At 47.6% G+C, this 11,797-nt stretch overlaps 1 protein-coding gene across 4 annotated transcripts in view; it reads left to right on the top strand.

The window, feature by feature from the left end:
• Positions 1–11,797, top strand: part of LOC109924381 — a 236,088-nt gene that overhangs the window by 32,802 nt on the left and 191,489 nt on the right. For all 4 annotated transcript variants that reach the window (XM_048612860.1, XM_048612846.1, XM_048612858.1 and 1 more), the window contains exons 9-12: positions 1,694–1,919; positions 5,644–5,856; positions 7,081–7,287; positions 11,502–11,683. In XM_048612860.1, the coding sequence (XP_048468817.1) occupies positions 1,694–1,919; positions 5,644–5,856; positions 7,081–7,287; positions 11,502–11,683 (828 nt within the window). The remainder of the gene's footprint in view (positions 1–1,693; positions 1,920–5,643; positions 5,857–7,080; positions 7,288–11,501; positions 11,684–11,797) is intronic.

Raw genomic sequence — 11,797 nt, 5'->3', positions numbered from 1 at the left:
TTGGTTTCCCCGATGTAGAGGAGGCCACAACGGGTACAGCGGATGCAGTATACCACATTGGCAGATGTGCAGGTGAACATCTGCTTGATGTGGAAAGTCTTCTTGGGGCCTGGGATGGGGGTGACGGGGGAGGTGTAGGGGCAGGTGTAGCACTTCCTGCGGTTGCAGGGAAAAGTGCCAGGTGAGGTGGGGCTGGAGGGGAGTGTGGAGCGGACAAGGGAGTCACGGAGGGACCACTCTCTCCGTAACTCCCTTGTCTGCTCCTGCACATCTGCCAATGTGGTATACTGCATCCGCTGTATCCGTTGTGGCCTCCTCTACATCGGGGAAACCAACCGGAGGCTTGGGGACCGCTTTGCAGAACACCTACGCTCGGTTCGCACTAAACAACTGCACCTCCCAGTCGCGAACCATTTCAACTCCCCCTCCCATTCCTCAGACGACATGTCCATCCTGGGCCTCCTTCAGTGCCACAACGATGCCACCTGAAGGTTGCAGGAACAGCACCTCATATTCTGCTTGGGAACCCTGCAGCCCAATGGTATCAATGTGGATTTCACAAGCTTCAAAATCTCCCCTCCCCCTACCGCATCCCAAAACCAGCCCAGCCCATCCCCGCCTCCCTGACCTGTACTTCCTCCCACCTATCCCCTCCTCCCACCTCAAGCCGCACCCCCATCTCCTACCTACTAACCTCATCCCACCCCCTTGACCTGTCCGTCCTCCCTGGACTGACCTATCCCCTTCCTAACTCCCCACCTACCCTCACCTTTTACTGGCTCCATCCCCGCCTCTTTGACCGGTCTGTCTCCTCTCCACCTATCTTCTCCTCTATCCATCTTCCATCCGCCTCCCCCTCTCTCCCTATTTATTTCAGAACCCCCTTCCCCTCCCCCATTTCTGAAGAAGGGTCTCGGCCCAAAACGTCAGCCTTCTTGGTCCTCTGATGCTGCTTGGCCTGCTGTGTTCATCCAGCTCTACACCTTGTTATCTCAGACTTAGTAATCCTTTTTTTATTTTAAAATTGTTGTGAAGTCTAGAAATGCATCAAGATTCCACACCCAGCAATGAGAATGATTGATTATGATCGAGCAATAAGTTTGATAAAGATTGTTGAGAGAAGTCCCCCACCTCTTGAACCAGGATCTTCTATCCCCAACTGTTTTAATGTCTAATTTAGCACAAGACACCAGCAACAGTGCAGCACTCCCTCGTTCACTGCATTGCAATGTTTTATTCAGCAGCTCCAGGCCCCATACTAGAACTCAACCTCCTGTGGCTGTGACTCGCCCCATTAACAGTTCCTCACTGATCAGCTGTCGATCATTGTGTCCAGATTCCTGATCAGATAGTCAATCCTGAGCAAGCCTCGCACTGTCGGAGGGTCAGCGCTGAGGGAGCGCCGCACTGTCGGAGGGTCAGCGCTGAGGGAGCGGGCACTGTCGGAGGGTCAGTGCCGAGGCAGTGCCACACTGTCGGAGGGTCAGTGCCGGGGTAGCGCAGCGCTATTGGAGGGTCAGTGCTGGGGGAGCACTGTGTTTTGTTCATTGGAGCAAAGAGCATATCTCATCTTCACCGACAAGAGATGTGTTCCAGTGCCATGAAAGGCATGGTATAAATTGGCTCCTTCCTTTATTAGCTGTCAAACCGTCCTGACTACTCCGTCTCTTTCCCCTTCTTTATTGGTCTCCAGGAAGCAGATTGAGGAGCTGCAGAGACAGACAGCCCCCCCTCTCACCCACATTGCGGTGATTGGAGACACAGGCTCAGGGAAGAGCAGCCTACTGAACGCCCTGCTGGATGAGGAAGCTGTCCTACCCACCTCTGCCATGAGGGCCTGCACGGCTGTAGCTGTTGAGGTCTCTCACAACGCCAAGAATGACAATTACTGCGCTGAAGTGGAGTTCTTCTCTGAGGAGGTGAGTGGAGTTAGTTTTCCCACAGAATCACCAAATTGTTCAGGCACGGGAGGCGATTTGGCTCCTTAGGTCAGCTGAGGTCTTTACTGAGCACCAATCTCCTGCCCTGTTCCCCACACTATTTCTATCCAGATCATCATCCAGTCCTCTCTCGAATCCATCCACCACATTTACAGGCAGTGTATGCCATACCCGAACTAATTGCTGTGTGTAAAAGTGCTTTCTCGTATCAGCCTTGCTGCCTTTGCACGTCACTGTAAATCTGTTTGCTCCTTCTCTTTTTATGTTGCTCTCCTTTAGAGAGCAGGTGGCTGCAGGAAGGGACAAACACAAACAACAAAATTGTTGGAGAAACTCAGCAGGTCTTCAGATCTGCTCTGAAGAAGGGTCACTGGGCTCCAAATATTAACCCTGTTTCTCTCTTCCTGGAAACTGCCAGACCTGCAGAGTTTCTCCAGCCATTTCTGTTTGTTGTTTGTTTCTCTTCTCGGCCTTCGGGGTTCAGTCCCAACGTCTTCAATCTGTCCTGATCACTCAGGTTTCTCATTCCTGGAACTATTCTGGGGACCTGGGAAGTTCTGCCTGAAAGAAATGTGTGGAGGTGCCGGTGTTGGACTGGGGTGGACAAAGCCGGAAGTCACGCAACACCAGGTTATAGTCCAACAGGTTTATTTGAACAGGTGACGAAGGAGCAGCGCTCCAAACGCTTGTGATTTCAATTAAACCTGTTGGACTAGAACCTAGTGTCATGTGACTTCTGAAAGAAAGGTGGAAACAGATTCTGTAGTAACTTTCAGAAGGAGTAATTAGATAAATATTGGAAGGGGAGGGGTTTGGGCTTTGAGGAAGGAGCAGTAGAGTGAGATGAATTGAGTAGCTTTTAAAAGGGGGGAAATTGGTGGTGATTGGTGAATGGCTGCCTAATGAGCTCCAGTATTATTAAATTTCTAATCAAACCCCAGCCTCAGCATTTAGGGGTAGGAGTAAAGAGTTGATGTGATTTTTCACCAGGTTTTAAGTGAACAGCTTTCTGACCTCACTCTGTGAACGAATTGGGTCCAACTTTAAGGCTATTGAGTGACGCAGTGCAGGAGGAGGTAATTTCCCCACTTCAAAAGACACTTCCCATTATTCCCACTCCTCTATTCTTTCCCTATTGATCTGTAAATTCTAGCCTTGTGTCTTGCTGTAAAGAGAGACATGTTGCTGAAGCTTTTCATCTTTATACTCATCAGGACAAATGCAAGAATCCAGAAGGCCATGAGACCATAAGAAGTAGGAGCAGGAAGAGGCTGTTCTGCTGTTCAAACCTGCTCTGCCATTCAATAGGGTGGTGGCTGATCCTCCAGCCCCCAGCTCCATTTTCCTTCCATTTTCCCATAACCCTTGATTCCCTGACTGATCAAGAATCCATGTATCTCAGCCTTAAATACACACAAGGACTCTGCCCCACAGCTCTCTGTGGTAAGGAGTGCCAAAGACCCTGAGAGAATAAATTCCTCCTCATCTCAGTCTTAAATTGGTGCCCCTTTATTCTGAGATTATATGTACTCTGATCGTAGACTCTCCCATGAGGAGAAAGATCCTCTCAGCATTGACCCTGTCAAGCCCCTTAAGAATCCGATATGTTTCAATGAGATCACTTCTCATTCTTCTAAACTCCAGCGAGTAGAGTTCCAACCTGTTTAGCCTTTGCCCATAAGACAATCTCTCCATACCAGGGATCATCCTAATGATCCCTGTCTCAACAGCGTCCAATGAAATAACATCTTTCCTTAAATGAGGGGACCAAACCTGTACTCCAGATGTGGTCTCACCAGCACCTTGTACAGTTGCTTTGAGACCCTTTTGTTATTGAAATAAGGGCCAACTTTCCATTGGCTTTCCTGATTACCTGCTGCACCTGTGTGTTACCTTTCTGTATTGCCTGCACGTGTCCCCAAGTCCCTTTATGAGCCAAATTTCAAACAATCACAACAATTTATGCAACAGGAAAAAAGATTGCAGGTGACTAACCAATGTTTTGTCATAGAGTAATCAATGGGGGACGACCGGATCCCCAAACACTTGGGTAACCCCAAGGCCCAAAGTTTGAGATACCCCACTTACTTGCAGAGAACAGATCTTGTTACATCAATGTATGTCACAGGACAGTTGGAGTCAACTTATCAACAGGACAGCGAAGATGCTTGTTATGACTAGGACTGGAGATATATACTGTTCTAGTCCCACTGCTCCATGGGCCTTGATCTAAAATGAAAATACCTTTTCAAGATGACCAATTAAATACCTTATCTAGATCAGACTTGAAGCAGCAAGATCTATTGATCAGGTTTCTTAATAAACATGACTATTGGTTTATTCAGAACATACATTAATTGATTAATGTACGTAGTCAGTAATATCGAAGTATTAATGCTTGTCCCGTGAAGATTCCCCAAACTAATTCACGTGCTAACCCACATACAGTCACGTTCATCTCAAGAAAAGAGAAAGCAATAATTTCTCTGCAGAGATTGGCTCTGTGAAAAGGGTAAAAAAGACTTTGGCATAAGGATGTTCCGGAGCCTGTTGCCCTGATGTTCTGACTTATTTGGTCAAGTTTCCAATCATGCAAATCATTAAACAAGTTTTGGCATAGATTATAAGAGCAGGGAGGTTATGTTGGAGCAGCACAGGACTTTCATTAGGCCACAGCTAGAATAATGTGTGCAGTTCTGTCTCCGCACTATAGGAAGGATGTGATTGCACTGAAGGGGGTGCAGAGGAGATTCACCAGGATGCTGCCTGGAATAGATAATTTCAGCGATGAAGAGAGCCTGGATAAGCTGGGGTTGTATTCTTTGGAGCAGAGAAGGCTGATAGGAGACCTGATAGAGGTGTATTAGATTGAGGGGCATGGACAGGGTGAATAGGAAGCTGCTGTTCCTTTAGTTGAAGGGTCAGTAACAAGAGTACATAATTTTAGTGCTAAAAGCAGAGGGTTTGGAGGGGATTTGAAGAAAAGAAAATTACTCCCAGAGGTGGTGGGGATCTGGGCACTGCTGGGGAGGGTAGGTTAGGCAGGTAACCTCAACAACTTCTTAAGAAGTACTTGGATGAGTATTTAAAATATCATAACATTCAGTGCTGTGGGCTAGGTGCAGACTAAATGGGATGAAGGCCCTCTTCTATATTCTATGATTCTATAATTCTTTGATCCTAAGCATGACTGTCTGTGAAACTTGCAGGTGCAGCTTACTCAAGAAATACAATCTTGAGTTGCTCCTTCAGTCACTCCTGTCTAAACAATAAACAGGTTTCACCCTGAAATTTACAGCAGGATTTTCTTTTCAGAATTGGGAGAGATCAGCTGAACAGCTTGTTCTTAGTTGGCTTTCTTCCATCTGAGCCACTTAAAACAAGAACCTCTCCAACCCAGTCACTGTTCAAAACAGCCTCAGCAGGGTCTGTAGCAATGCAAGCAGTTATTACCAGTATGCGATTCCTTGGAAGCCTCGTTTAAGAAATACATCCAATGTGCACGGTGACCTTTCCATGGCCTCTTTTGAAGAAACAATTCCATGTATTTCTGTAATAATAGAAATACATTCCTTTTCCTACAATCATTCAAAACTTAGGTCCTCCAAGCAGTATTCATTATGAAGCACCTTAGCAATATGCTATAGAAATGCAGGCCTTTGTATTAATTGTATGTTGATATCCCGGTCTATTTTGTCTTCAGGAATGGGATAATGAGCTCCTCTTGCTGCTGCGCGACATGACCGACAAAAATGGGCGGCTCAAGAAACGGCGACCAGACCCTAACTCTGAGGCCAGTGTGGCATATGGTCGTGTGAGAGCCGTTTACGGCAAAATCCTCCCGTATAACGAGCTGAAGCAGATCCAGGATGTCACGTCTCATCTGGGGAGGAAAAAGATTATCTCTGAGAGGAGGGTTAGTGAAGGCTGGTTTGTTGTTGTTGTTCTACCCCTGACTGCACAGACATGAAGAACAAAGAACAGTACAGCACGTGAACAGGCCCCTTTGGCCCACCAAGACTGCGCTAACACATGATGCTTTCTAAACTCAAAAACTTTTTGCCTTTATGCGATCTGTAGCCCTCTATTTCCTTGCCTATTCATGTATCTTCCAGGAAGCCTCTTAAACGTTATGTTGTATCTGTCTCCACCACCACCTCTGGCAGCAACCACCCTCTATTTTTAAAAAGAAAGACTGCCTCTTACATCTCCTTTAAACTTACCCTCTTTTACTTTAGACCTAGGTCCTATAGTAGTTGACATTTCTACCCTAAGAAAAAGACTCCAGCTATCCATGCCGTCCATAATTTTGTAAACTTCTATAAGGTCCCTCCGCCCCCCCACTTCTTTTAAGTTCAAGTGAAAACAAAGTAAATTTGGCAAGCCTCCTCATAGCTAGTACCCTATAAACCAGTCACTATCCTGGTAAGAGATAGTAGGAACTGCCGATGCTGGAGCCTGAGATAACAAGGTGTAGAGCTGGATGAACACAGCAGGCCAAGCAGCATCAGAGGAGCAGGAAAGCTGACGTTTCGGGTCTGGACCCTTCTTCAGAAAGGTTTCCTGCTCTTCTGATGCTGCCTGGCCTGCTGTGTTCATCCAACTCTGCACCTTGTTATCACTATCCTGGTAAGATATTTCTGTACCCTGTCCAAACCTTCCACACCCTTCTGGTAGTGTGGCAACTAGAGCTGTACACAATATTCCAAAAGTGGCCTATCTAAAGAAGGGTCTAGGCCTGAAAGGTCAGCCTTCCTGCTCCTCTGATGCTGCTTGGCCTGCTGTGTTCTTCCAGCTCTACACCTTGTTATCTAAAGTTCTGTCCTTTAGTATACTTTACACGGGGAGGGGTGCGTGTTGAAGAATGTCATAAGGCAACTCCTGCCAATCTAGGTCATTTCATCTCATCTCCCCTGCTGTTTATTTTGCCCATTATTTTAAACTGGTGTACCTCTGGTTACTGACTGTCCTGTCCCTGGGGAGAGTTTCTCCTCATTTATGCTTTCAAGACACTTGATGATTTTGAACTTCTTTATTACATCTCCCACAACCTTCTCTGCTTTGAGGAGCACAAGCCTGGTTTCTCCATGTTAACTGAAGTCCCTGATAATAAATCCCCTCTTTCCTGTCCGATCTCCAGGCGAGGGACTTCCTCCGCAGTGTGCAGCGTTTCATAGATTCCCGTGCCGACGATAGCTGGGCCTGCCGAGGGGGCGAGTTTTGGCCGATTGTGAAGCAGGTGAGGATCTGTGTGCCACGGTCTAGCGTGCTGCAGACTGGTGCTGTCCTGGTGGACCTTCCGGGCATCAGAGATTCCAACGCCGCAAGGAACGCCATCGCCAAGGAGGTGAGTGACTGGGCACAGCTTCCTGATGTTGACTAGAACCGGGTGGGTGGGTCAGGTAGCAAGAGCATGTAGAAACTGAGAAAAGTAGAACACACAGTGTAGACCATTCAGTCCCTCAAGCCTGCGCCACCATTCAGTCCGATCATGGCTGACCATCCACCTCAGTCCTCTACTGCCACTTTCTCTCCATATCCTTTGATCCCTTCAGGCCTAAGAACTATATCTACCTGGAAAACATTCAATGTTTTGGCCTCAGTTGCTGTTTGTCGCGGAGAATTCCACAGGCTCACCACTCTCTGGGTGAAGAAATTTCTCCTCATCTCAGTCCAATTCCTATCCTTAGACTGTAACCCCTGGTTCTGGATTCTCTGCCCACCGGGAGCATCCTTCCTGTGTTTACTTATTCTGGTCATGTCAGAATTTTACACGTTTCTATGAGATCTCTGCTCATTTTTCTAAACTCCAGTGAATAGAGCCCTACCCAATCTAGTCTGTCTTCATACGTCAGTCCTGCCATCCCAGGAATCAGTCTGGTAACCCTTTGTTGCACTCTGTCCATCACCAGAACATCTTTCCTGTGGTAAGGAGACTAGAACTTTTTTTTAATTCATTTGTGGGATGTGGGAGCTGCTGGCTGGGCCCAGCATTTCTTGCCCATCCCTAGTTGTCCTTGAGAAGGTGTTGGTAAGCTGCCTTTTTGAACCACTGCAGTCCACCTGCTGTGGGTTGATCCACAATGCAATTAGGGAGGGAATTCCAGGATTTTGCAGCCACAGTGAAGGAACAGTGATATATTTCCAGGTCAGGATGGTGAGTGATTTGGAGGGGAACTTGCAGGGGGTGGTGTTCCCATGTAGCTGCTGCCCTTGTCCTTCTGGATGGAAGTGGTCGTGGGTTTGGAAGGTGCTGTCTGAGATCTTTGGTGAATTTCTGCAGTGCATCTTGTAGATAGTACACACTGCTGCTACTGAGCGTTGGTGGTGGAGGGAGTGGATGTTTGTGGATGTAGTGCCAATCAAGCGGGCTGCTTTGTCCTGGATGGAGTCAAGCTTCTTGAGTGTTGTCGGGACACAGTACTGCACACAGTACTCTAGGGGTGGCCTCACCAAGGCCCTGTACAATTGCAGCAAGACATCCCTGCTCCTGTACTCAAACACTGTCACTGTGAAGGCCAACATACCATTTGTTGTTTTCACTACCTGCTGCTCCTGCAATGCTTATCTTCACCATGTGGACCACAATCCACCATCCTACAGGTCACACCTCGTCTAGGAGCTCACCCAGTTCACGAGAGCCACGGCTAAGATTTTAAACCCCTTGTGTATTCCCTCCAGCCCAGCCTGGTGGGTGCAAGGGTTTTTAAGAACATGGCTCTGAATGAGTACTGTCTGACAGTAAATTGATTATTTGGTTGTTGAGTTTGAATTCAAATCTTGAAGGTGTGTTATTGGGAAGAAAGCTACAGTAATCGCAACCTTTAATCTTGCCCTAGTGCAGCTAGTTCTATCTCTGTAGCTTCCAACTTAGTTTTTATTTTTTCACGGATGTGGGTGTTCCTGGCTGAGTCAGTTATTTACCATTTCTGTCCTTGAAAGTGGTATGCTAGGTCATTTGCAAGGGCAGAGTTAAGAGCCAATCACTTTGTCTGGTGTCAGGTATTGATCAGACCAGAAACAACAACTGCTGGAGATCACGGTGGGTCAGGTTGAATACATGGCGAGAGAGCAAGCTAACATTTTGAGTCTAGACGACTCTTCATCAGAGCTGCAAACCTGCCCGGGCTTTATGAGAAAAGAATTGAAAGAACTGTGATGCTGGAAATCTGAAACAAAAACTGAAGTTGCTGGAAAATCTCAGCAAGTCTGGCAGCATCTGTGGAGAGAAAGCAGAGTTAACGTTTCGGGTCCGGTGACTATTTTTGAGAATTGATGGTGGCTAGGAGAAGGATGGTTTTTATACAGAAGGTGGGGTTGGGGAGGGTCTAGAGAGAGCCCAAAGAGAGAGAGAACATTTGGACAGACAAGGGAGTGGTTGAAGGTCAGTGTGAGGAATGAATAGCTGCTAATGGGGACAATTAGTGGCTGACAATGGGTTGTGTGTGGTAGCAGCGTGTGTAATGACAAGGCCTGGTGTGTGGAGATAGGGGAAAGCCTGGGGAAATGTGCTCAACCCTAAAAGTGTTGAACTCGAGATTCCTTTCAGAAGGCTGCAGGGTTCCCAAGTGGAAAATGACTTACACTGAGCTTCACTGGAGTGCTGCAGCAAGCCTGAGATGTTGGCCAAGGAACACGGTTGTGTGTTGAAGTGGCAGCAACTGGAAGCTGCGGGTCTTTCTTGTGGACAGAATGAAGAGTCATAGTGTCATACAGCACAGAAGCAGATCTTTTGGTCCAACTCGTCCATGCTGACCAGATATCCTAAATTAATGGGGGCAGGTGATGGCCTAGTGGTATTATCACTGGACTGTTAATCCAGAGACCCAGATAGGATTCTGGGGACATTGGTTCGAATCCTGTCATGGCAGATGGTGGAATTTGAATTCAATAAAATATCTGGAATTAAGAATCTAATGATGACCGTGAATCCATTGTCAATTGTCAGAAAAATCCACCTGGTTCACTAATCTCCTTTAGGGAAGGAAACTGCCGTCCTTACCTGGTCTGGCCTATATGTGACTCCAGACCCACAGCAATGTGGTTGACTCGAAATTGCCTTCAGTTTCGATTAGGGATGGGCAATAAATGCTGCCTAACCAGCGACGCCCTCATACTGTTAATGAATAAAGAAAAAAAAATCTAGTCCCATTTGCCAGCATTTGGCCCATATCCCTCTTAAACCCTTCCTATTCAGGTACCCATCCAGATGCCTTTTAAATGTTGTAATTGTACCAGCCTCCACCACGTCCTTCGGCAGCTCATTCCATACACACACCACCCTCTGTGTGGAAAAAGTAGCCCTTTTAGGTCCGTTTTAATCTTTCTCCTCTCACCTTTCAACCTACGCCCTCTAGTTTTTGAACTCGCCTACCCTGGGGAAAAGACCTTGGCTATTCACCCTGTCCATGACCCCCACGATTTTATGGACCTCTTTATGGTCACCCCTCAGCCTTCGAGTTTATTCACCTAACTGAATTTAAATTTCCCCGTAGCTATAGTGAAATTTGAGCTTTACACTGAGCCTCTGGACTAGCGGTCCAGCCTACATTGCCAGCTCTTTACCTGTGCTTATGACAAAGTGGATAAGATGGCGGTGATGTATTTTTAAACTTGTTTATGGGATGTGGGCATTGCTGGCAAAGCCAGAATCTGTTACCTGCCCCTAATTTCCCTTGAACTGACAGCTTGCTAGGTCTGTTGCTGAGGGCATTAAAGGATCAACCACATGTCGGCCAGACACAGGATGACAGATGCCCCAAAGATCTTTAGTGAGTAAGGTAGGTTTTACAGCAATCATTACATGGTCACCAGTATACTAGCTTTCAATTCTAGTTCAAATTTCACCATCTGCTGTGTGGTAGGGTTTGAACCCTTATCTCTTGGATTGGGACTCTGGATTACTAGCCCAGTGACACTGCCACTATGCCACCGCTTTGCCATGTTAGAAATGACCAGACAGTTAGCCCACATCTGTGGGGAGAAAGAGAGAGACAGACACATTTGCTGACCTTTTATTGTTGATCTGAACTGTGAATTTTCTCATGGTCATGGCTCAGGGGTTAGCATTATGGGGGTCTTGGATCAGGAGATGGGGGCATGGTCTTGGGTCGGGTTTGCGGGGAGGGGGCATGGCCTTTGGTCAGGAGGTGGGGGGGAATGGTCTTGAGTGGGTGGGATGGTCCTGGGTCGGAGGAGGTGGGGGAAGTGGTCTAGGGTCAGTGGGGGGGCTTGGAGGGAGAATAGTCTTGGGTCGAGGGGTTGGTGGTATGGTCCTGGGTCGAGGGAGTGAATGGTCTTTGGGTGGGGGGAGGGATTGTCCCAGGTCAGGGGGGTGGGGGGAATGGTCTTGGCTTAGGGGGAATGGGGGAGATTGTTCTTGGGTTGGGGCTGTGGGGGGCATGGTTCCAGGTAGGAGAGAGAATGGTCTTGGGTTTGATTAAGGTGTTGTGTCAGGAAGTGGACTGCAGATATTTTGGTTCAGGGTCAGAGGCCAGGCGCAGGGTTCTGGGTCAGAGGCAGTGTCCGGCTATAACCCTGCTGTTCCCTTCTTGTCCTCAGTACCTGAAGAACTGCGACGCTGTGTGGATCGTGGCCAATGTTACGCGAGCAGTCGATGATAAGACAGCCAGGGACATGCTGGATGAGAGTCTCCGCAGGCAGCTGTTCCTGGATGGGCAGTATGGGCGCCTTGCCTTCATTTGCACCAAGACAGACTCCCACAATGTGACTGAGATCCTGAGGTATGCAAGAGTGCTGCAGGGATAGGAAGCTGAAGCTGTGTGGTTGGGGTAGGGGTGGCTCATGAAGGTGGAAGGAAGGTATAGGCAGGGTGTCCAAAAATTGGTCAAAGAACA

The sequence above is a fragment of the Rhincodon typus genome, chromosome 2 (assembly GCF_021869965.1).
Source record: "Rhincodon typus isolate 14 chromosome 2, sRhiTyp1.1, whole genome shotgun sequence".
Classification (NCBI taxonomy): domain Eukaryota; kingdom Metazoa; phylum Chordata; class Chondrichthyes; order Orectolobiformes; family Rhincodontidae; genus Rhincodon; species Rhincodon typus.
This window is presented reverse-complemented; position numbering and strand designations above follow the sequence as displayed.